Genomic DNA, 26,222 nt, shown 5'->3' on the forward strand with positions numbered 1-26,222 from the left:
ATCCGCGATTAAGCTAAAATTGATACTAGTAAACGATTCGATTAGAGCGCGACGTGTTTACAACATGAATGGCGTTAATTTGAGTATTAAGTAACGAAAAAATTGAAAAACAGAGTGATCGGAATGTACCTGAAAGTGATCGGAAAAGTCGCCGGAAGTTGATGATTAATGAGAGTGGTGGTGGTTAGGGATCTAATAATATTGCGATTACAGCAAGAAAGAATAAAAGAGGAACATTCTCTTGTCTGTGTTTATTTTTAGAACGACGTCGTGCTGTCGTGTTAAAAAGCGGTTAAAGCCACGTAGGAAACCATCACTACAAAGTTAAAAATAGAAATATAATATTTATATTATTATTCAAAAATATGTAAGTTAGAAAAATATTAATTAAAACAGCTAAAAAGTGAAAATACGTTAGACATAATTTCGTTACGATGATTACTTATGTTCGAAAAATAGAAAACGATGCATCTTTGAAGATGTTCAGAGCCCTCAAAAATTGGATTAAGGATGGATAAGCTAGATTAAATCAAGTTTTTTTTTTGAAAAATTGCACTTACATTATCATTCATCAGAAATAAGATTACAAAGTAAAAAATCGGGAGCAGTGTCTATCCACCCAATGTAATTCGTCATAGAATAAACGGCATGTGCTAATACATGAGCCACTTGATTCGCATATTTATATTCAAACACAACTAACGCTTCTTGATAGTGTTTCAGAATTTCTTCAACTCTTCAATTATGGTGTGAAAATTTGAATTTTCTTTACCTCCCTGCAAAGCATCCACCACCGACTTGGCCTCCAACTCAAAAATACACCTATGCGTTCTCCATTCTTTAATCCATAAGAGAGCCGCCGTAAAGCTCCACGCTTCAGCCTCCCGTGGTGGCATACCTCCCCTAGCTTTCACACTCATGGTACGCACAAACTCACCTCTATCATTCCTCACAACACAACCCATTCATATAAATTCAGATTGACCCTCGACATGCTGCATCTATGTTGATTTTGACCCATCCTTCTGGTGGACGACACCAACGTCTAATAGTAACCCATTGCCTTCTCTGTTCATCATCTACAACACAGTCTTGACTGCGCTTCAAGTCCTGCAACATTTGTAGAGCCATAGAATGTATCCCAAACACAGACATGAACTACTTACTCCATACTCAGGTGTTCCGTCGAAACCAAATATTCCAGTAAAACAGTGCTATAACAACACACCCCTCCCTAGATCTTCCTCGAAAAGCTTTAACTATCACATGTAATACTGTGACCCTTTCCTTACAGGAATAATGTCTTGCAACCCCACCTTACACCACATTTTCCTTAGCAAATGCACAGGTAAACAATGTATGAACTGGCAGTTTCCCGGTATAAGTGGCACCAGGGACATAGCAAGTTTACAGTTACATGCTTCTTAATCAACTCTGAAGCAGTAGGTAAGACATTCTTACAAGCTCTCCATAATAAAACTTACAATTTTCCCAGGAAACTTTAGTTTCCACAAAAACTTCACAAAACCACCTTCAGTATTTAAATGCTCCCCTCGAATGCTTATATAACAACTTTTGACAGTGAATAACCCTTTATCATCTAAAAGCCAATACCATGAATCAGGTCTGCTATGAATAGGTATAGGGATTTGCTCAATCAAATCTATGTCACGTTCATTAAACAGGTCATTCAAAATATCCATATCCCATGACCTAAGATCTGCCCCCATCAAATTTTGAACCACAATATCTCGTATATCTGCATGAGGTGTAGTTGTAAGACACCCATTCTCACTACTTGGTAACCAGGGAATATGCCACACTCTAGTACTTCTACCATCTCCAATCTTTCTTCTACAGTGTTGTTTAACAATTTCCTGTGATGTCATAATACTCCTCCACATGAAGCTTGGATTCGCCCCCAAGTTAGCTTCCAGAAACTCAGTATTTGCATAGTACCTAGCTTTAATTAAGCAGACTTGTCACAAGTGGATTAACATTATTAATCAAACGCCAAGCTTGTTTTGCCAACATAACAACATTGAACTGATGCAATTTTCGGAAACTTAACCCTCCCACCTCCTTGACATCACACAACGTATCCCATTTTATCCACCTAATCCATGTATCCTCACTTGTTCCACCCCACCGATACATATTCATTTTATTCTCAATCTTAGTACAAATCTCCCTAGGCAGCAATAGTAGGTTCATCCAAAAATTACGAATAGATTGAGCAGCGATTTTGAGCAATGTGATTTTACCTACCTTGGAGATTTTCTATAACTTCCAAGCTTGCAATTATTTATCAACCTTCTCCACCAAGAATTCAAAGACATTCGTTTTATTTACACCAATCCTCATTGGCAATCCTAAATACTTACCTGGGTCCAGCTTTCGTTGCACCTCCAATTCATTACACACCTCAACCCGATCCTCATCTTTTGTATTTGTCGAAAACGTAACTGCAGACTTATCATAGTTAATAAGCTGCCCATAAATCATAACATATCTATGTAATATTCTCTTCATATTCTGAGCCTATCTGTCTTGTTTGCACGAAAAAAAGGTAACAATCGTCTGCAAATAATAAGTGTGAGATCGTTGGCACCTAGCAATACGACATCCATGTATCAACCCAGCTTGTTCATTTCTTCGTAAAATAGAACTAAGGCCCTCTACACACATGATATAAATATACGGAGAAATAGGATCTGCTTGTCGCAGTCCACGCTCCGGAATAACATTACCAAACACCACCCCATTATGAATGAAACTATACTTAACCGAAGTAATATAATGCATCAGTCTATCAACCCACACCTGATGAAAACCAAACTGCTGCATCATATTTCGGATAAATGTCCACTCAATTCTATCATATGCTTTTGATATATCAATCTTAAGCCCCGTGATTCCATTATATCATTGAGTTTTTCTTTTCATATAGTGATTGATTTCAAAAGCTATAAGTGCGTATCGAAAGACCTAAACTCGATGTTCGTGTTCAATTTGTTTACATACATTCTGACTTCTGAGTCAAGTTGAATTTGAGTTGAAAGTAAATTTTAATATTTTTCACTTTAATTCTGTTTTTTTCACTATCAAGGAGATGAGTTCCTGGCTTTCCTGCTCTCGGACGCAATCATACAACCATACGGCAAATGCAAATATATGCTAGTATCAAATAATATTAGAATTTATGGATATATTATGTCTTACGATCCAACTTATTCTCAAACACCGACCTTGATCACTCCTTATTCATACAACACGGCTTTTCCATATTCTAGTTGTCAGTATGCATATCATGAGCATGGTTTAATTCCTAATTATTTATTCGGTTTTAATAACTTGAATGTTCATAGGGAGGGTTCGGGTTTCGTAGTGGAACCAATAGATAAACTAATTAAATATATTTAAATCGGATATATTAGTATAATAATAAGGTCACAAGTGAATCATTGATTTGATTCGATAATACCGGACGATTTAACCAAATAAAGGTTGCGCGAATTCTTAATTATTGTGTCTGGTGTTAATTGTAATTAAGAGAAAAGATTGTGGCTAAATATTGGATGTGACAATTGAGTGTGAGTTTTTGGTTCTTACAACATAGGTAAGTTTCATGTAAAGAAAATCATGGGCCAAAATATTGTCCACTTACTTTTACGTACTTTTATTGTATCCATACTATTATATTAAAGACGAAACATTAAAAATTTGGTTGTTAGTGGTTGTTGGTCATTGATAACTCAATCCAGAGTCGTCATATCAAATCGATAAGAACCGTTAAATTTATTCTTAAAATTAGTACTCCCTCCATCCCATTTTATTTGTCACATTTCTTTTCATAGAAGTCAAATTGACTAATTTTTGACCAAACATTATACATTACTCTTATATTATTTCAAAAAACTAAAAGTTATATATTAAAGTAGATTAAATCTACTTTCCAGTGATGTAATTTTTTTATTTTGTTCAATTATAAAATATTAACAAACTTCGGTCAAAATTTAGTCAATTTGACTTAGTCCAAGTCAAACCTGACAAGTAAAATGGGATGGAGGGAGTATTATTTAGGAGGTATAAGGTTCGAATCCTAGCAGCAACATATTAAAATTATAAAAAATCAATTAGTATTCTTTAAGAGGTACATGATTCGAATCCTGTCAGCAACATATTAAATTAGAATTTACAATATATAATGATAAAAACAACCGTGCATCGCACGAGTTATATACTAGTATCAATTTATATCTAGAACACACATATCTGTACACACACAAGCCGAGAGTTTTTTACGGAAACAACCTTTTCATTCTTTGGAATGAGGGTAATGCTACGTACAGTATATCATCCCCAAACACTGTTCTAGACGGTATTTACTGGACACGATTAATTGATTGATCACTATCAATGAGGTGTTCATGTTTAATTTTATGGAAGACAAGACAATTAGTAGTTGATATACTATTTATGTAATAATATTATTTATGTAAAAAGAAAATAATTTTTATTTTATGGACGAACTTCATCGAGTCGAGTAATTTCGAGTTCGAGGATGATTTGACCACTCATACAATGGGTTAAGGACAAATTTAGCTTATTTTTATATAAAATTAATGAAAATTATCTTTTTCAGAAAAATTGGTCAATTTTAGCAGATAAGATATCTAACTTTTACTAGAGTATTCACTATATATGATATATTCAACTATTGGAGTATCACATATGAAATACCCAACTATGAGTTAAGTATCTTATACAAATTGTGATACGTAACCGGAGGATTCAATCCGCTAAAAATGACCACTTTTCTCGGAACAGCTATTTTGGTTAAATTTTTAAAAATTAGTTATTTTTCTCGTACAATTCGGATAGACTCGATAAACTTATCAAACATATATTTGTTTTTAGAATTCGAACTCGATTTCTTATCGAGTAAAGTTAAACGAGTTGAGTCAAACTTTCAGTTTAAGTCTCTACAAAAGAGTATACATAAGTTTTATGCAAAACTTCCTATTCTTTGTCAACAGCAAGAACAAATTACTGAAATACTATGCGACTAGAACCGGCCATTTGAGTCCTTTCTGATAGACCTCAAATAAAGAATGACCAGTGACCTTGCTAATCTGGTCATGGAGATTAATCAGATATACACAATTCATAAAATAAAGCCGCCTGTCTTATAATCATAATCATAATCATATAATTTAGTAACAAGTAGCGCCAGTACAGCAGCAGCAGAGCTCCATGTGGCGACCTTAGCAACATCATAGACCAATCAAGAACAAGCATAAAGGCATCTCTTGTCTTTCAACCATGTTCAATTTATAATACAGAGTTGGTAAAATAACAAAAACATGGAAGATATTGTAGGCAATGAGGCCATTTGTCTCTTGTTTCGTATACTATCGTATACGAGTCGCCTGCGTCGCTTTCAGGCCTTTCAGCTTCATCCTGCAGACATCATGGTGTATCCTTTGTTGGATTACAATATAAGAATAATATTATAATAATATAAGATCTAGGAAAGGGACCATTCTCTAATACCTCGAGATTTTAGAGTAACTGGTTCCTTGACATGATATCAGAGCAACTCAGACTGGCATGAGACTCAGGTTCGATGAAGGAGTATTAGAATAATATAAGATCCTGGAAAGGGTTTTAGAATAGCTGGTTTCCTGACACACGTAAACACACAAAGGGAACTGTACAAATCGTCGCTGTCTGGAATCAAGTATTGGATTTACGCAGCATAAGAACAAGCTGTAAAATTTAGAAAACGGCATAATCAAGCCTCTGCAGTGTACTGTCATGATTAAGATCTTCACTTAGTAGAGAAATGGATGCTAGCAATGCACTGTACTCTTTGGATTGACCAAAATTACATTATTTTTATAAAAAAATTAGATTAAAGAGAAGCTTACAAGTGGTTTACTGTAACTTCATTATAATTATCAACTAAAAAGGAATGAGAAGAAGTGAACAAACAGTAGAGACCTATTCAACACTCATTTCTTGGTTGACAGAATCTTCACTTCTGCAACTATAAATTCTCCATAACATCTTCAAGTCTACTTATTACAAGTAAAGGAACAGAGTTCAGAAAGTCGAGAACAAGAGAGAAAAATGGGTAGGAAGAGAAAGGCTGGAGAGTCTGTGAATGACCAAGATGTAAGCTCTGGTGAAGCAAACATAGCTTGGGATGAAATGGTTAAGGAAGCAGCAGTAGCTTCTGCGGTCCTAGGTGGAGCACGGGGTGCTAAGAAGCGGTTCATTGGGGTTAGACAGAGGCCATCAGGACGGTGGGTGGCTGAGATAAAGGATACGATTCAGAAGATTAGAGTGTGGTTGGGAACTTACGATACTGCTGAGGAAGCAGCAAGAGCTTATGATGAAGCTGCTTGCTTGCTTCGCGGGGCTAATACCAGGACAAACTTCTGGCCTTGTTCACAGACCTCATCTTCAGCTCCTGCCCTTCCAGCAAAAATTTCAAACGTTCTTCTTCACAGGCTCAAAGCCAGAAATAACTCTTTAACTTCCTCGTCTATCTCTTCTGCCTCTGTGAACCGTGAAGAGAAGGTTCAGCAAGGATATGAAGAGGAGGTGGCTGATTTTTCGGATACCATATTCACTGATTTTCTAAATGATATGGAAGATTATGTCCCCAACTGACGAATTGATCAACAATGCTACTGCAAGTGTTTGTGAACAAACAAACACTCTCGAATACACTACTGCTAGTTATGACTCATACGTAACAGATCAAAACTTTAACGGTGCAGATAATGGGAGAGAGTCGAGAGACCTTGAGTTGGTCCATGATTGGGTTTATCACTCAGATCAGTCCTCGGGTGTGCAGTGCTCAAGTGGCGAGGAGAATGTTCAAGGCAATACTGAAGAAGATGAAGGAACTGAACTATGTTCCACCGATTTCAAATTTGTTGATGAACTTGGATCGACTTACTGCTCCCCTTTTGAGATCACTGAAGAGATAGCATTGCCTACTGAGCAAATGGTGTGCGAGGGTGAACCGACGATGATCAGTGAGGCTATGAGAAGGATGAAATATGAAAGGAAGATCTCGGCTTCTCTCTATGCATTCAATGGGATAACTGAGTGCTTAAAGTTTAAGCTTAGATCAGCTAATGCCGCCCAAAGAACTGGATCTGATCAGCTGAGCAAACTTCGAAATGCATGCAACAAGAATCAACATCAGAAGGAAGCTGAAGAAGAGAATGTCAAGAAACCGGAGGAAGGATTGGAGACATCAACATATACAGAATCTTCATTTCATAGCAATGATAATGAACTGTCACTGTGGAGCTCTCTTGATCTTCAGCCTATATGCTTTGTCAATTATTGATAAATCTCCTTGGTAGTTTCATAGCATTGATATGAATTTAGTCAAATCCGATCTAAACCCCAATCCATGGACAAGCCTTCGTATCAATGAACTCATCTCCATTGATTCACCGATTTTCGAGAATGTAAAACCTTTGATATTTCAACAGTAAAAAGGATTTCATGGCTTAGTGAGATTTCAAATTAGCTACTTTGACAATTAGAAAGATGCACAATTCATGATCAAGCATGAACATCAGATATATGAACAACACTATGAATTGATATCTAGTTGGCTATTACAGAATATGAACCTTCTGGTGTTTAATTACATAATTAACAGGTTGCACCAAAAGGTTGGTGAACATTGGTCATACACATCAACTTGCTTTATATAACAAATTTTCTACTATATCATTAACTTCCCAATAGAGTAATATGGGTTAAAAGATATTTAGTAATGATAAGATTCCATAACGAAATGAATAATTGGCTGTCAAAATCCCAAACTCCTGGCATGCGGTTAAAAATGACCCCAGTTCGAATGGCATACACAGCCGCCTACAGTATAAAACTTAACGAAAACAATAGTAACATGTACGACCCAACCAGAGTGGAAGACTAGTTACATACAGCTCAAGCTTTACTTCGCAAATGTCACTAACAATTTGCTGTCTAAGCTGGCCTTTTCATCAGACTAAAGGTTTAGAGAACTCGAAGTTGAGCAAGAAAAGCAGCGCAAAGATCCAGGAAGAGAAATTGTGGTCCCTGGACCCTCTGTAGGTCAAGCAGATACTTGTCCTCGCGAGTTTTATAAAGCTGAAAAAAATGGTCTTGTAAGATATCCAGTAGCACATAGATGACAGTTCAGGAATTATTTAATCAAATACCACAAAGTAGAACTAAAAACAACAGATATCATGTTCGCTTTCTGTTCTCTTATATCACAAAGTCATTCAGGGCCCAGTTCCACACATATCATGGACGCATTAAAAGGTCATAACAACTGCATATCCTAAACTTAAACTGAATCATAGTTTTGGTATATTGCTAATTAACTTAATTTTATTCTTAATTTTCTAGGAATATGAAAGGAGAATTTAGACATGTATTGGACACTAAAGGCTGGATAAGAATACCAGAGATCCACACACAAACATGGCTAGGGCATATGATAATGACAGATCACAATTGGCAATATTGAAAGTGCATCAGAAATGAAAATAGTAAAAAATAATTACCTGCACTTCAAATTTAACCACATTGGGCAACCTTGCAGCACCGTCACTCTCAATGATAGTAGTCTCATCCCCAAAGTAATGATTACTTTGCATAGAATTGTTTACCATCCCTTCACGATGCCCAGCAATGCCAGGAATCCACCTACATTTCATGTTGTAGTGCCCTATTTTTTTCCAGCTAACATTCAGTTCTTGGAGAGCTTTCAAAACCTCCGTCATTATCTCACGTGGATGAGCTCGGGACTTTGACAAATTTCAAGTATATAATCAGTTTCCATCCAAACTTAATATGCTAGAAGATAACATTCAAGCGAGAACAGCTTTACCTGTAGTCCAAGAGCCCATTTTCTGTCAACATGAACCTGTGGTCTTGAACCTGTTCCTTGGTAATCCATATATCCTGGAATTCTTTGCCCTAAAGTTGGCGATGTTTCACCCGGATTTACACGGGTAAAAGCATCCTGTACAATAAGAATAAAAAATTCTAATAATTGATCCTGTAACAAGTAAATCTTGTAAAATTGCAGAATAATGCAATGAACAATAAAGATAAAATGTTCCTTGGGAATTATAGTAATATCAGTTTCAATTATGTAGAACTTATTTATCATGTACTTAAACAGAAAAACTTGGAATAGAAAAGGCCAAAATAATCTAATATTAACTAACCGTGGACTCCTGGAATTCAGCTCCAAGATAGCCACTGGAGGTACGAAACCGATTGTCTAATAGCAAATAGTACGCCACAGTACCCTAGAGTGAATGCAAAAAATCAGTAAACAGGTAGTCTATGATGAAGTTGAACTCACATCATACGGATTACCAAATATAAAATCAGTAAACCGGTACCTCATTTTGAACTCGATTACGTAGCGACTCAACAAGGCTGCTCTTGTCAAATCCCATTTTCAGAACTTCTAGAAGAATTTCTTCATCAATCTATAAACACAATTAATTAATAAATTCACATCACCGCAACCAAGAATATCGGAGTGTCAACAAAATTGGGTACAAAAAGAAATATGAACTTATGAAGTAAAACTAATAGAGTAAGTCAGTAACCATTGTGCATTAGGCTAAAGGCTTTAATGGTTAAAAGTTCTTAATGAATTAGTAGACAGTCCATTTCTCCCTAGTTATAATATAAACTTAAAAAGAAGGTAATTTAAGAGAAAAAAAAGGTATCTCCTAAGCATGTCAGAAGTTAGAATAAAGAACTATAAAAAAAATTTAGTAACCAATTGGCAAATAATCCACAGCTCGTATCAGCAATGATTCTTTGAAGAGTTCAGAATGCTAGACTCTCACTTCAGCATTCAGCACACATTTTAATCAAAATAATGTACTTCAGCTCAATAAAGAATCCAAATACCTTTTTGGCTTGCTTCAGTGTATCTGGTGGTGGCACAGCCAAGTAGCGTGGGAGATGAGCTTGAAACCATGGGTGAGTCCGTATTTCAGGAATCGTCATGCGCTTCATAGGATCGACCACCAGCATCCTTGGAATTAAGTCTCTTGCACCAGGAGATAAATGGCTGGGAAGGGTATATATTCCACCCTGGATAGAAATAGTGACACTCCAAGTTAAGAGTATTTACAATCACCATTAAACGACGACCAGCTTGATAGGACAATGTTTGAGAAATAAGAGAATTGGTAAATCTCATTAATTTGGAATCAGAAAATGATATTTGGTTCAGGACTACAGGCCTTACAGCACATATATTGCTCTGTTATACTATGGTGAAAACTCTACAACGAAACAAAGATTGATAAAATTTTACATAAATAGCCACAAGAATTAATTAATTAATAAGAAGGATTTTTTTTTGAAAAATAATAATAAATTAATAACCATTGAAATCACCAGAAAGAGAAATTGTAATTAGGAGGGTAAACAGGGGCATGATGCCTGGTATTTTGAGAAGAAGTATTATTTACTCTTCAATCCCCGAAGGGAAAGATCTAAAAGATTATAAGTTCAAGAGAAATGCACATATAACACTCTCATGCAATAGAAGCACAAATAAAATTTAATGTTAATAAATTAGAAAAAACAATCAATGTTAACCAAGTAGGAATTGATAGGAAAATTTGAAAATGTACATCAGCAATATGATTGGCAACACCAAAACGTACCTTAATTTTCTTAAAGAGGTTAGGAATGTTTTCATCGTCAAAAGGTAGGGTGCCACATAAGAGGGCATACAAGATCACGCCACAACTCCATACATCAACCTCAGGACCAGCATACAATTTTCCAGATATAACCTACATTGATCCATATACAACTTTCAAATGTTAATATCCGTTGAAAGAAATTGTAGGAGCATAAATAGTTCATAATAAGAAAATTCTGTAACCTTATTACTTATTACTTATTTACCTATACAACTACAAACACTCTCTCCAATACAACTTCCATTATGTCCATAACATAATTTAAACTATTGACATTGTGGATTATCAGTATCAGCAGTAATCGAAATATTCTTATGTCTTCCTCTAGTGTACTAAATTCAAAATATATTTCTGATTCGGCATGAAAAATCATTCCACAAAGTCACATACCCTATTGCTCTTGATGCGGCTTACTGACTCTTATATCATTACAAAACTAGAATTGGTTGGAATTTACTAATTACATATAGTAATTTCATTAACCAATACATGGTAAAGTGCATGATGCGGACTTGATGCACAATACAGGATAAATAGAGTGACCAATATGTCTTCTAATAACAAATTATTGGTGAAAAAACTACAATCCATACCTCAGGGGCAGCATAATTTGGACTTCCGCAACTTGTCTTTAGAAAATGACCATCACGCATTACATTGCTCAAACCAAAATCAGCAATCTTGACATTACATTTTGAATCCAAAAGAAGGTTCTCAGGCTTAAGATCTCTGTGGACAACCATATTCCTATGGCAGTACTCCACACCAGATATTATCTGCTTGCAAAGTATTTTCAACATGTGACTTCAATGTATTCATATAAAATATGCATACATAGTAAGAAGATGATACAGGCCATTCATGTCAAAAAATCGAAGAATTACTAAGGAATATCTCGATGACAGTAAAAGTACATTTGTACCTGTTGGAAAAAGTTACGAGCTTCGTCCTCCTGCAGTCTACCCTTCTCCACAATGTAGTCAAAAAGTTCACCAGACTTCACGTATTCCATTACAACATATATATCTGTTGGTGTCTCTATAACTTCATAAAGACGGATAATGTGGGGATGCATAAACAATCTTAGAATTTTAATTTCTCTTCTAACTGCAAAAACAAACCACGCCCAAACCCAATGTCAATATGGGGTCCATGTTATTTGTTTCTCATCATGCAACAACATAGTCTATTGAAATTTTTCATCGATTTGTGTGACAGGGTACACAAGTAAAGATATTTCAATTTTTTTTTTTTAAAGTTGAACAATGCAGAGTAGAGCAGTACCACATTGAGAAATTAGTTTTGACTGGCACTTATGGTTAAAACTGTTTAGCATATTTAGATTATTTAGAAGCCCAAGTGAGCATCAAGTTAAATTATTAAAGTTTTGATTCATGTATACAAGTCAGGTAAACTCCACACATTTCTTAACTTAAATACTTGATGGTTGATATATTTCTCTTTATGACCTGCGATCCTTCAGATAATCTCCTTTCTTCTGCAAGTGAGAAGTCCTTGGGCTACTGTAATCTCTTCAGCTAATTCAATATTGCCTATCGTTCATTTGCTTTTGACCGCTATACCTTTCTTAATTATGCCCAACATCTCAGTAAGCTTTCTAGACATAAAAGACGTTCTCTAACAGCATAACCATTCGTATTAACTTAAAGAAGTTAAGTTGTTTATGCTATTATATTGGTAAGTTATCAGATTCTTTACAGCAAAAAAAATAAGAACTCTTGGATATTTCAAATAGATGCCTCTGATGGTTTTTTACAATGTTCTAAAACAAAAATAACCTTAGATAATTTGAATAAGGCTAGGAAGAATATCATATAACAGTAAAGCACCTCGTAACAAATTGCACTATAGGTAAACGAAACCATCTCTAGATATAAGCATATGTGCGAGACCAGTGGCTAGCAAAATCTTTCTAGTAAATATTTTCATAAAATCAGGGAACGCATTACGAATTCTCGCTTGTCTATCCAATGTGCAGACAAGATAAACAAAATGTAAATTTTCTTCATTTGTTTCTTTTTTTTGGGGTGGGTGCCAGGCGTTCTAGTAAGTATATAAGACTCACCCTTTTCTTCCATCTCCATGTTCTTAATCTTTCGACGATTAAGAATCTTGATAGCAACTTTGTGCCCGGTCAATGCATGTTCTGCAATTTTGACCTTACCAAACGAACCAATCCCAAGAGTTTTTCCAAGCTTGTAATTCCTCAAGAACATATCCACAGTACTAACACCCTGTCCACCTGAGCCATCCATTCTCTTAGCCTGGAAAATTAGTTCATGAATTATAACAGATGCTTAACAGTAATAGACACAAAAAAGTGAACACACATGCATATGATTTTGTAACTTTATAAAGATGAACTAAAGTAGGGCAATTATTCACACAAATTCTGAAATATGTTATTGCTTTTGTAAGATAAGGTAAATAAAGCCACCTTGATTAAGACTAGCATCCACGTATCATAAAGGCCATTACACAGTTCAAATCAATGCCTAGCCTTGAATTTTACATTTAACAAAATACAAGTTTCAAATACTCAAATCATGATTATGCTATGCAAAACTACAAATTAACCTATAAATGTCAATATTGACAGTAACTAACTAACTATCAACTTTAGAACTTCTGTTCTTATCGATATCCTCATTCATCCTGTTTAAGAATATCTTATAACTATTTATCAGCATTAATAAGCTAACTTTGTTACAATCATAATCGGCATCCCTGATCTGACCATCTAAAGGCAATCATAAGAAAAAAACAAGAGCGAAGCTAAATCCGAAATGCAACTTACTTATGTTTCACAATATAAACAGTGCTGCAGATAGCAATGCGAACATTAAGAATGTACTATAATGCATATGTCATCAAGCACTATTAACCGACTTAACATCGGTAGAATTTCAATGAATGCTGTTCAAGTATAGCCTAGCACATTAACCTACCGACACTGGAAGAAATCTTGTTTTAGGCTAATAAAACGCTCACAACTTCCGACTAAATAAGTCACCAATTTACTATCGGAACTACTGTTTTACCCAAGACTAAACCAACAGTTACTCAAATCCATACAATACGGAGCAGACCACCACCACCACGAATACATAAACTTAAAATTCAGAAGCAAACAAACACATACAGATCGGAAAACACAATTACGCTTCCAATCCAGTATTCAAAACCTACAGTATGAACTAAAACTAACAAACTAAAATCCAAATTGTAATAAAAAAATACACGAAAAACCCTAGACTAACCCTAGCCACCAGAGATCCACAACATCTATCTCCAATTCAATTAAAACAACACAAAGCTACATATTACAACACTAAACAAGCACTAAAAACACGAGATTAAAAAATAAACAAATCAAATTAACGAACAAATGCTATTAAATACGAACTAGATTACACGAAAATACATGCAATTGGAGGCAAATTAAGTGCGTATGTGTGTAGATGAATCGAGAAAACATGTATGTCTACCTGGATTAGGTTAAGTGAAATCGCAGAAGAAGAAGAAGAAGAAGAAGAAGAGAGAAAAGAGAGAAGAGATTTAGGGGAAAAATGAATGAATTTATAGTGAGGGGAAAAATAAACTTTTATTTTTATATTTATATACTTTTTAAAATTATTTGGAAATTTAGAATATTTTAAAAAATAATGATTTTAATATCTAAAAGTTTCTATATTTTATGTTGGCAATTGCCAATTGGGATGCATTTTAAGTTTTAGCCTACCTAAATAAAAAGAATTGTTGCACTTTTTAAATATAATAAAAATCAATCATCAATTCATATTATATAAGCATCAATCTATCATCAATACTCTTATCAATCATCAATCAATCAATAATATCAAAGCGGTGAAATGGCGGCTCTCAAATCAAGTAAATATGTTTTTATAAATTTCTCAAAATTTTCTTAATTTGAATAAATAGTTCACAATATTCATAATTAATATATAATAAAATAATATCATATTAATAATAATATTTATAATTAAGTATAAAAACTAAATTTTTCTAGCCTTCTTAATTTCTCGTACTTACATTGGTCTTGTAGTCAAGCACAAAAGTGTAATATTAAAAAAGAGATGCACCTGTCATCTTCCACATTCTCTATTCTATATAATATTCCTTCCGTATCAATTTATTTGTCATATTTGATTTTTTACCGTTAAATTGACCAACTTTAACCGTAAATTAAACATCAATTTTCTATTATTTTAAAAAACTGAAAAATACATATTAAAATAGATTACATGTGCTTTCTAATTATATATTTTTTATAATTATTTTTAATTATAAATTATATGAAATTTTTTATCAAAATTGAGTCAATTTGACGATAAAAAATCAAACAGATAAATCGGGACGGAGGGAGTATTAATGAAAAGAGAGGAGAAGAGAAAGGGTTTTAAATTTGCATTTTATTTTTTTGATTTACTCTCAATCTCTCTCTCCCACGATTTTTATTCTCGTTCTTGTTCATTTTATTACATAGTTGCAGAGAGATGTTGGAGAATTTGTACAGCATTACATGTTTTTTTGTCACATAACATAAACATGCCTAAGTGCTATGTTACTCGAACTCTTCATTTTACCTTTGAATACCCGTGCCGGACACTCTATATCGGACATTGACACTTGGACCTGGACACTTATTTTAGGCCAAAATCATGTATCTTTTTCAAGATATAGGCGAGTCCGATACTTGGACACGTATTCATGTCGGACACTTCTAGCCGAGTCCGAGTAACATAGCCTAAGTGTTGTTTGATTTATTTGCTAGAATTCCTATAGGATTTTAAGGTAGGAGTATAAATTTAGGCTGCACTTTGAGCTTTTGACTATACTGGTGTTAAACTGTAATTGCTCAGTATAGAAGTTCCCTGCTTCTCTGTTGGCCTGTGCATAAGTTGCCTTCTCTTGGATGAGCCGGTTAAGTTCTAGTTCTCTTGGATTATATTGGAATGGTAGACAAGGCTAGTGAACCAATTAATCCTTAGTAAGTTATCATAACATGTTCCTCTAATGCCGCTATCGGTTCGAGCAGTTGAAAGTTATAGTGTACATGCTCAGTCAAGTAACTGTCATGTATGGTCATTGTGCAAGCCTTATTATTTATCCTGCTTGGCGCTTGCTACTTAGCTGTATAGCTACTACAGCAAGGCTAATTTGCCATTTTTTACATCTTGAAGATGGCTCCAGAATCTGGATATATGTTTCATATGCATGCCTTACAAGCATGGTAACCTCCTAATTGACAGTATTAATTGTGAAACCCGGGGTATTGTCATAATATTTCCATAATTTAGAGCGATCACTGCTTTATGATGCCTCTTCAGTCAATGCAAAGATAATATGGTGTAGTTTCATTTGCATTGTATACTCTCAGTTCATCTTTGGATCTTCTTTGTGAATTTACAAAGTTTACCAGGAACCGCCAAATATAGTTGTTTGATCTACATATCAGAAATCAAGCGATCACTATGGCTACTTGCTCTTCAACATTACATAGAAATTACAGGTCTCAGAGTATCATCCCTCGCCATCCCAAAAAATCTGGCGGTAAGCTCTTGAAAATTGTACGCAACAGAAGAAGGAAAGGGAAAAGTGATGCTTCTGTCAGCGGCTTTCTTCAAACAACTACCACCTGTAGAAGATCTGAAGTTTCCAGTTCAACATATTATCTCACACAGTTTTAGTGGCGTCATAAACAAAATGATGGCAGCGGTATATTCTTTGTCCAAATTTAGTATTCTTTTTTTAAGTAAAAATTCTATATAAGATGTTGACGGAGGAATTTGGGAACTACAAAACTTGAGGTTAGCAGCCGGAAACAAGATATGTGATGGCAGTTCTTCGCCGGAAACGTGAACAGTAACTGATGAATCCGATGAACAGTATTCGTCGGAAAAGATGAACAATGTTTGGTGGTGATGATTATTGGTGGCTGAGATTGCTTAGGGTTAGTGGTGGCTCCTTTGCGCTCTCGCTTCTGACCCCTTACAATGTGCCTACGTACCCCTATTTATAGGGGATCAAGCCCACGTAGTTCTTGGGGAACAAGAAACCTAATGGGCTTAGATTTCTTATCCAGAGGCCCAATGGGAAACCCACTGGAAAACGTCTTCTACTAGCTTTAGGAATGTCCGCCGATGAGGCCCAACCACAATGGCCCAAGGCTCGTCCGCGGCTTCAAGACTTCACGGATGAGGCATCTCCCTGGCCAAGGATAACCCTCCGCTACCAGCTGTTTCTCTAGTCCGTGGACGCAGGTATAGTTGTGGTTCACGCCAAATGTTGGACGCATCATTGTCCCCCGATAAGGAGCCCCTACCAGATTACAGGACAAGTGATCCCAAACTTTTGGGTGCAAAGTGCAGGACACTCCAGAGTCTCCCAACGAGGACACCCGTTGACTACAGAGACAGAGCTCCTAAAGCACACACCAGATTTCACCCCACATCCCCAATGAGGACACCCATTGACTACAGGAGGAGGTCTTCAGTCCAGGCATACCCCTGGAGGTCTTTGACCACGGACACCGCATTTCCTGTAGATATGCTACAGGAAGGAGTTCTTCAATAGAGTACCTGCATCAAATAGGTTAGTAATAACATTCTCCATCTTCCTTGAGTCTTCCAGAGAATCCATCCAAGTAGCATATAAAAGTTGCATTTATATATCAAGTAGAAGTTGAGGGCGCGCCCTGACATTTCTGTATGTTGGCGCTGACCTGTGTCACCAGCATTTGGCCTCTTATTTTATCATTCTACATCATAGGGCGCACCCTAAACTATTCATCGTTAGGGCTCGCTCCAATTCTGTCCAAGCCAACAAGCAAGTTTTGTCAAAGCAATCATGTCCAAACAACCCGTCCAAGGAGCCTTCTTTGCCCAAGGCGCGCCCTAAGGCTCACTACACTACAGGTTTCAATTAAGAAAATTCTCCCCTCCTCCTCGATAAATGGGCGTGCCTCCTCCTCCTGTTTGAGGGCGCGCCTTTAATACAGGATAATCACAACCGTTAATCAGCTACTTAGTCAACGGGGCGCAATCTTTGGGCGCGCCTTCTATTTATGGAAAGTCAATCTCATTTTTTTTCTAGATTTCAGGCGCTTCTCCTCTGATTCTGCTCATTTTATTAATCTTAATCTGAATATTGTTTATACCAATTTTTGGGCATAACAACTACCCCCCAAATTCCATATGCTATTGAAAATGGGATTGGAATTTTTCTCCCCATCCTTATAAAAAATCTGTATAAACATATTTTCCAGCACTTATTTTACTAGGCGCGCCTTAAATAGGGAATGCCTCCCAATTTTTCCCTTAAAGTTTCAAGGATTTCATAATAATCAAATAAGGCGCGCCTCAAATAGGCGCGTCCTAGAAGTTCAAACGGTTTTAGAAGTCGTTCCCCTTATTATTAGGGATTCACAATTGATACGATTGATTTGACAACTGTCATCTTTTTTACTATAAATATCAGTCATAATCAGTCATTTTTTCTTTTACTTTTACCTTCCCCCCTTTTTCTTACTTTCTCTTTCTTCTCAAAAACTCCAAACCTAGCGGTGTCGTTTTGCTCAGAACCAGCCTTCTCAGTTGCCATTCTCCAAATCTCTTTCAGTCAACTTCTTCTCCATTCAAAAAGGTACGACTGGCTTATTATATTTCTGAATTTCGTTAAGTAAATCACATTGCATGCAATGTTACCTTTTTACCTTCCACTTCTGTTCTTGATGATATATATAAAATGATGTATGTATCTGTGTATGTATATTTGTAATTTCAAATTTTGCTGCTTTAGATCTGAAATCGTTTGGGTCTAACTTTTATATTTGTGTTTTTGAGAATTTCAATCATTAATTACAATCTGCACCTGACCATCTGTGCCCTTAGAATCCACCAGCAACTTATGACGCGCCCTATCTTTAGCTTATAACCTGTTCATGACCAGAATAGGGCGCTCCTGTAAAAAAGACTTTTATTAATAGGCTAAGATTTTCTTGACGGCGCGCCCCTTGTTAAAAGGCTTATTTCAGAAGAGAGCTGATATAGATCATAGAAAGTACTCTTCTCTTACACCCCCCACCTATCTATCCCATTTTCTTTACACTTTTGTATCTCATTCTTTCGTATGGGGCGCACCCTCAACATTTCTTTTGGTTTTCTTGACAGCTGGAAGACGAGGGCGCGTCCTCTCCTTTTCACCCTTTCAAGAATTTTCTCACCAATTTGGGGATTTATTCGCCCCCAAATACTTACTTTGATCCTCAACCTCCAAACGCCCACCACACTCCTAAATTTCTGAACCGGGTGGCGCGCCTTCTTCAGTATTCCAAAGAGGGTACCTTAATGGCAGATTCCTCAGATAATTCGTCCATGGACAATATTCTTTTATCTCGTAGGCAAGGCAAGCAGAAGCTGGTTCAAAAGGATAGATCCCCAATCCCAGATAGGACAGAACTGGACGATGATGATTGGTTCGAGAGTTTGAATGTTGATAGATACAGGGGTATTGAGAGGGGTGTTAATGTAGGCGCAGGACCCTCCAAAGTATCCTACAGGACAGTATCCCCAAGTCCATCTCCCCAACACACAGAGGGCGCGCCTACGTCTCCCGTTCCTGAGGGCGCGCTTGAAGCAAGTGCGTCCCCTCTTCGTGATGAAGAAAAATTCTTTGATGAAGACTCCTTCCAATTTTCCACCTCTCCTGAACCTTCTCCAATCCCTTTCCACCACTGGGAAGTTTCTGATAGTGAATTAGATTTTGACTGGGATGAATTTGAACCATGTACTGAAGCTGTGAAGAAGCGTTTCAGGAAGGAGCATGGGAAGCTTTTCTGTGTGGGCCTGTCTTCAGCCTGTTCAGATGAGCAACTATGATGGCTCATGGAGTTTTACGATATGGAAGGCATATGGGCGCGCCCTTTAAGCATGATGCGGCCCCACATCTTTAATTATGGGAGGAACTTTAAAATCCCCAGAATGGTGACAGCCCCAAGCTAGTATCTTTGGGTATAGGTGTGCCCTTACATCCCTACCTTAGGGAAGTGATAGAACTGTATGATGTGGCTCCACTTCAAATTTCTCTCAATAGCTATAAGTTTATCCTGGCTCTGTTTATCCTCTATACGGACTTGGGTTTTCCTCAACCGTCAATGGCAGAAGTTGCTTATTTTTCAATCTAAGGAAATCTGACCATGGGTACTACTATCTGGTGGTGGACAAGCAGCACAACAAGAAGGGTTTTTCCTCTGGCAAGCTTAGCCATGAGAAAGGTTGGAAGAAAAACTTCTTTTATATCTTGTGCAGAAATGGCTCCTCCAAGAATCCCCAAGTCTTTTGGGGCGCGCCCTGGTGATAAGCCTAGGCCCAAATCGAAGAAGGATGCTCCTGCTGCGCAGACATCTGTTCCAACTTCTGCCTTCATCCCTCAAGCAGCACCTGCTCCAAAGAGGCCCATCATTGACCATACATAAAAGCAGGGCGCGCCGAAGAGGCATAGAGCAGAGGACGCGCCCTCTGGCTCTTCTGTCGCCTTGAATGCTCTCGGCCCCATGGGTTCTCTTTAAGTTTCGGATGGGGAAGTGGAGCAGTGGCAGGCCATGGACTTGGGGGATGCTGCTCGTGCTTCTATAAAGGAATCTTGCCAATTGTTCATCCATTCTACTCGAGTGGTGGACAAGCTACTAGAAGAGGGGGCGCGCCTAGAGAGGCTTCAAGGAGACAACAACATTTTGAGGAACACCCTCAAAGACAAAGACTTTCTGCATGCCAAAGACATTAAAGCTAAGGATTCTGAGATCTCTTTTCTCAAGGATGAGGTGGCCAATCTCACTTCCCAGCTAGAGATTGCCAACAAAAAGGCTACCTCTCTTCACACTGAGCTGGGTGCAGCCAACTTGAGGATTGAGTATCTGGAGGAGCAACAGAAACTAGGCTGGCCTGATGAAAAGAGGGAAATATCTGATGAGGCATTTGTCAATGGTTTTCACTTCTACAGAGTGGGCTTTGTAGCTAATGATCCTGACTACTCCTTTGAGAAGTTTGGGGAGGAGACTGTTGCTGAGATGGTGGAATTCAAAAAAGAACATGCTGCTGAAATCAAGGCCAGGAGGATTGAACTTGGGCTGGAGGAGGAGGAAAGTGAGGGCGCGCCACAAGAAGAAGCCTCCAAGGGCGCGCCTGAAGTTGATCCCAATGTTCCTCTTTAAACTATCCCTCCAACAGACCAGTCTCAGGACGCGCCTTGATTATTTACAGCTTTAAATTTCAAATACTTATGAGGAGCCAGCCCTCTTTTGATGCTGTGCAAAGTTATATGACTTGTTTTTCTGCTACTCTTTTATTCTTGCATGTATGACTCGTCGTTAATTTCATCTTTACTCCAAAATTTGTTAAGACACTTTGATTTTTCTCTTGGCAATCATATGTTTCCATGGAGTATGTTACTATATGGCGCGCCCTTTAACATAAATTAATCTTTGTGTGATCTCAAAGTTTGTTATTTTGTTTCTTTCTTCATAGTGTTTAGATATAAGGGCGCGCCATATTGCAGATAATATGTATATTTTTTCCATTATTACCTTTGCAATATTTTAATTGACTTATTAGTCCAAAGGCGCGCCTTATTTCAGGGAGTTTCTGCCTTAGTCTTATTTTGCTGGCCATGTGTATTTATTTCCTTCATCCTTTTCTACTATGCCTGTCTTGATTATAAAGCAGGAGCTATCAGATAGGGCGCGCCTCTACATAGGGCGCGCCATTGATGTTTTTCAGGTGAGAATTTTCATGTCAAGCAAATATAGTGATTTTCGAAGTAACTTTTCTCTTTTATTGATAACGCGCTCTAGTGTGTAAATTACACCAGTCTCATGGCTACTATGCTCTATGGGGAAATTATTTGAAAATTTTTCTTCCTTCTGCTAGTTCCAAGGTTCGCAGTCACATGTACTACCCCCCTAGGCTAGGAGGAATTTATTTGCTACTAGCCTATTGCATAAGAATCAAAACAAGAAAATAAGGGGGACACAGCCACACCCTACTGATAATACTTCCGCAAATATTCTGCATTCCATGCTCGAGAAATAAGTTTACCATCCAGATCTTCCAATCGATAAGTCCCTTTCCAGAGTATAGCTTTAACTTTGTACGGTCCTTCCCAATTAGCTCCAAGCACCCCGTGCTGAGCTATCTTAGTGTTAGGCATAACCTTTCGTAACACGAGATCTCCAACCTTGAACGGTACAAATTTTACTTTTTTATTAAAATACCTTGCGACCCTCTGTTGGTACGCAGCGAGTTTCAATTGAGCGTTTGCCCGAGCTTCATCTAATAGATCCAAGTGGAGCCTCTGGTTAACTTCCGCATTTTCCTCGACGAACGCATCTCTCCGTAGAGATCCTGCTCCTACCTCCACGGGAACCATTGCCTTATACCCGTAGGTCATCAAAAAAGGGGTTTCACTTGTGGTCCACCTAGGTGTCGTGTTGTAGGACCAAAGAACCATAGGCATTTCTTCTGGCCAATCCCCTTTCTTCTCTTCTAACTTTGCCTTCAAGGTATATTTTATGATTTTGTTTATGGCTTCTGTCTGGCCATTACTCTGCGGATGATAAACCGCGGCGAAGTCTTTTTTAATTTTTAAGTCTTCACAGAGCTTCCTTAATTCTTTACTATCAAATTGTTTTCCATTGTCTGAAATGAGCTTGTAGGGAATACCAAACCTGCATATTATGGAATTGAACACGAAATCCCTTATCTTTTTTGTCGTGATCGTGGCTAGTGGCATAGCCTCTGCCCATTTGGTGAAGTAGTCCACAGCCACCACGGCGTATTTCACACCCCCCTTTGCTTTGGGTAACTCTCCAATGAGATCAATCCCCCACATGGCAAAAGGCCAGGGACTTGTTAATGAGGTAATGGTGGATGTCGGGACGTTGGAATAGTTGGTGAACCGTTGGCAACGATCACAAGCCCGGACGAAATTGAAAGCATCTTCCCTTATAGTCGGCCAGTAGTACCCTTGTCTGAGCACTTTTAACGCCAAGAAACCACCCCCGAGTGATTGCCACAAATCCCTTCGTGCACCTCTCTGAGAATATAATTTCCTTTTTCCCTATTCACACAACGTAACAGTGGCTGGTTAAATCCTCTCTTGTATAGTACCCCATCATATTCGACATACTTTGCAGCTTAGTACCGAAGGCGTCGAGCCTGTAGTTTATCCTCTGGTACAGCCCCTGTCTGAATATAGTTATGGATGGGGGTCATCCAGTTTTCTTGTGGGATTTCTTGCGTTTGAAACACCTCCTCCTCCGGGATACTTGGAATTTCCTGGACTCCCAAAGGAATTTGTCCAAGTTGAACGTTGTCCATCTGTGAACCCATCTTGGCCAAAGCATCCGCATTACTGTTCTCTTCTCGCGGAACACTTTCTAGTCTGGCACTTGAAATTTTTCCCAGTAGGCGTTTTGCACATCTCATATATAGCTCTGTCCGCGGTCCCCGGGCTTGGAATCCTCTGTTGACTTGGTTCACAACTAATTCGGAGTCACTCCGAACTATCAAATTCACGGCCCCTACCTCCGGAGCTAATTTCAGACCGTTGATCAAGGCTTCATACTCAACATCATTGTTGGTAGCATAAAACTTGAAATGGATAGCACTCATCAAGCGGTGCCCCTCCGGAGTGATCAAGACTATCCCGACACCTGACCCGTTGTTGTTTACGGCCCCGTCCAGATGTAATGTCCACCAAGGGTGGGGGAGTTCCTACTTCTTTTCATCCTATGACTCTCTTGCGAGGTTGGTTCTGTTGGATTTTTAACGCAGCGGGGCATGGTAAAACACTTTTACACATATAAAATCCAAATAAAAGCATATAAATCGTGAATAAAAATTCGAGGGATCGAATCTAACCTTTTAAAATAATTCGGAGACAACGATCAGAGATCCATAGCAGTTGCTCCTCAAGTGTGAAGCACTCCACCGGTATCCACCAAAAAAACGATGTTAAGAAGGAGGAAGGAGGTGGAGAGAATTTAGTTTTCCAAACTTTTTGGGTTTTCGGGTTTGATGTGTGTTAGAATAAAATAGGGTCTATAATAGTGTATTTATAGGCAAAATTTTCAGCTGAAATTTTCCCATAAATAATATTATTGTTATCCCATTTATTATTCTCATTAATAATTAAAACACCTTTTAATTATTAATCCTTTTTCTAAACACTTTAGAAATAATTCTCTCTCTTGATTTAATTTCCAAAAATTAAATCCTTAATTAATAATACTAAGAACTTTTCTTAATTAATTTATAATCAATTAAATCTCATTTAATCAATTATTAAATTTGCCAATTAATTATTTATTTCATAAATAAATAATTATTAGCCATTATTAATTAATTCCTCCACCATTAAATCATTCTCTTTTTATGGTGTGACCCTGTAGGTTCAATATTAAGCCGGTAGTAGAAATAAATAATAATAAAACTATTTTATCATTATTTATATAAATTCTCTAATTTATTAAATATGATTAATTAATTAATCACATTTATTCTACATCGTGAGGGATACTTCTCAGCATATCGCGACTATCCGGATAATATGAATTCACTGCTTAGAATACCAAGAACCTATTCAGTGAATAGTTACCGTACAATAAACTCCTTCTACCCTACAATGTCCCGATTAAATACAAGACATGGATCTCGTGTCAAGCCTATCTAATTCAATCACTTTGCTTACCATTTACTATGCGTAGTTCTATGCAAATTAGAAACTCCTTTCTAATTTCATTTACTCTGGCCAGAGATTCCTGAACTAGCATAAGTGGATCAGCCTTGAACATTCGCTTCCTTCACTGGAAGGGGTAGATCCTTTATTGATCATACACTATCTTCGTGTACAAATTCCTATACCCAGAAGAGCCCTAATAATTGTCCCTGGAGACTAAGAACTAAACCAAAGCATAGTTCAGTATACAGAAGATGACTATGATGACCTCAAGTCTAAGGATACTTGTACAACTATCACTATGTGAACAACTGCTGACACGTGAGTGAACTCCATCAGTTGTTCAGCTGTGCGAGTCATGTTCAGTGAACTTATTTCATAATAAGCACCTACATACTAGCTATAGTGTCACCACACAAATGTCTATGAGAACATACATCCTTCATAATGAAGCAAGCATAGTATGTACCGATCTTTGCGGATTATTAATTACCAGTTAGTAATCCTATGACCAGGAACTATTTAAGTTTAGAGTTATCATCTTTTTAGGTCTCACTATTATGATCTCATCATAATCCATAAAAAGCTTTACTCTAAACTATGGTATATCTTATTTAAACACTTAAATAGATAAAGCCCGTAATAAAAACAAAACAAGTCTTTATTAATATCAATGAAATCAAAACAGATTACATAAAAGTTATTCCTAAATCCTAATACATGATTGGACTTAGGACATATTCCTTTCAATCTCCCACTTGTACTAAAGCCAATCACTCTGATATCTAATACCCATCTTGTCTTTATGACGATCAAAGTGACTTTCATAAAGTAGCTTTGTGAGTGGGTCTGCTATGTTGTTATGTGTGTCAACTCTATTTCAATACAATACAAGAAATGTTACCGCGCTCCCACTAACCCTTTTGTAGACGCATGGTTCATCTTCGTTTTTGATAAAATCAAACTCTTTGATTGTCTCATCAAAACGAATGTTCCATCTTTCGAGAAGCCTGCTTTAAACCACATATGGTTCGCAGCAGCTTACACAATAGGTTTTCATTTCTCTTGGAAAGAAAACCATCTGGCTAATTGCTAGATCTCATAGTCGTAGTAAGCAGCATTCGCAAGCAAAATCCGAACTAATTTTAACAGGGCTACAGGTAAAAGGTTTCATCAAAGTTAATCCATTGCCTTTGTTTGAATTCTTTTGCCACAAGCCTGGCCTTAAAGGTCTCCACCTGGCCATCTGCTCTAATCATTCTTTTGTATCCCATATACATAGATTTCTTTCCGGATTTCATGGCACTATGCCATTTCTCTGAGTCAACACTACTCATAGCCTCATTATAGGTCACAGGGTCGTCATCATCAATGATCGACAACTCATTGTTATTCTCAATGACAAGGCCAAAATACCTCTCAGGTTGGCGAAACACTCTCCCTGATCTATGAATGGGCTGTTCCACAAAAGGTTGTTCAGTCAGAACAGGTGTTTCCACTTGATCCGTAGTAGTTTGTGCTTCTTGAACTTCATCAAGTTCAATTTTGCTCCCACTGTTTCCTTCAAGGATAAACTCCTTTTCCAAGAAGGTAGCATGTCTGGATACAAACACCCGATGATCGGTGTAAAAGTAATACCCTAAAGTCTCTTTAGGATATCCCACAAAACTACAT

General features: G+C 37.3%; 2 protein-coding genes and 1 pseudogene across 2 annotated transcripts; 1 reads left to right on the top strand and 2 right to left on the bottom strand.

Moving 5' to 3' along the window:
* Nucleotides 1-975: 975 nt before the first annotated feature.
* LOC141724963 (uncharacterized) lies at nucleotides 976-2,850 on the bottom strand. The gene is made up of 4 exons (XM_074527291.1): nucleotides 2,575-2,850; nucleotides 2,385-2,490; nucleotides 1,485-1,978; nucleotides 976-1,110 (listed from the first exon to the last, which is right to left on the bottom strand). The coding sequence occupies exons 1-4, from the start codon at nucleotides 2,848-2,850 to the stop codon at nucleotides 976-978; spliced, it is 1,011 nt and encodes a 336-aa protein (XP_074383392.1).
* A 3,153-nt stretch (nucleotides 2,851-6,003) lies between these two features.
* LOC141661569 (ethylene-responsive transcription factor ERN1-like) lies at nucleotides 6,004-7,488 on the top strand (annotated as a pseudogene).
* A 125-nt stretch (nucleotides 7,489-7,613) lies between these two features.
* LOC141661827 (SNF1-related protein kinase catalytic subunit alpha KIN10-like) lies at nucleotides 7,614-14,370 on the bottom strand. Its single transcript, XM_074468831.1, has 11 exons — nucleotides 14,282-14,370; nucleotides 12,859-13,057; nucleotides 11,695-11,879; nucleotides 11,366-11,548; nucleotides 10,731-10,862; nucleotides 9,964-10,149; nucleotides 9,441-9,530; nucleotides 9,261-9,344; nucleotides 8,918-9,052; nucleotides 8,592-8,834; nucleotides 7,614-8,169 (listed from the first exon to the last, which is right to left on the bottom strand). The coding sequence occupies exons 2-11, from the start codon at nucleotides 13,046-13,048 to the stop codon at nucleotides 8,056-8,058; spliced, it is 1,542 nt and encodes a 513-aa protein (XP_074324932.1). The 5' UTR covers nucleotides 13,049-13,057; nucleotides 14,282-14,370; the 3' UTR covers nucleotides 7,614-8,055.
* Nucleotides 14,371-26,222: the final 11,852 nt, after the last annotated feature.

Source organism: Apium graveolens, chromosome 5 (genome assembly GCF_009905375.1).
Source record: "Apium graveolens cultivar Ventura chromosome 5, ASM990537v1, whole genome shotgun sequence".
Classification (NCBI taxonomy): Eukaryota; Viridiplantae; Streptophyta; class Magnoliopsida; order Apiales; family Apiaceae; genus Apium; species Apium graveolens.

Bases quoted from the DNA above. Each gene is read 5' to 3' on its own strand.
- LOC141724963 (XM_074527291.1), bottom strand. From the start codon at position 2,850: ATGATGCAGCAGTTTGGTTTTCATCAGGTGTGGGTTGATAGACTGATG. The intron at 1,979-2,384 runs GTAAGTATTTAG...ACTTGTGACAAG, and splicing joins GCAACGAAAGCTGGACCCAG to TCTGCTTAATTAAAGCTAGG. The intron at 1,111-1,484 runs GTAAGTTTTATT...CAAATGTTGCAG, and splicing joins TAAAGTTTCCTGGGAAAATT to GACTTGAAGCGCAGTCAAGA.
- LOC141661827 (XM_074468831.1), bottom strand. From the start codon at position 13,048: ATGGATGGCTCAGGTGGACAGGGTGTTAGTACTGTGGATATGTTCTTG. The intron at 10,150-10,730 runs GTACGTTTTGGT...ATTTCTATCCAG, and splicing joins ACCTCTTTAAGAAAATTAAG to GGTGGAATATATACCCTTCC. The intron at 8,170-8,591 runs GTAATTATTTTT...CATTTTTTTCAG, and splicing joins TGGTTAAATTTGAAGTGCAG to CTTTATAAAACTCGCGAGGA.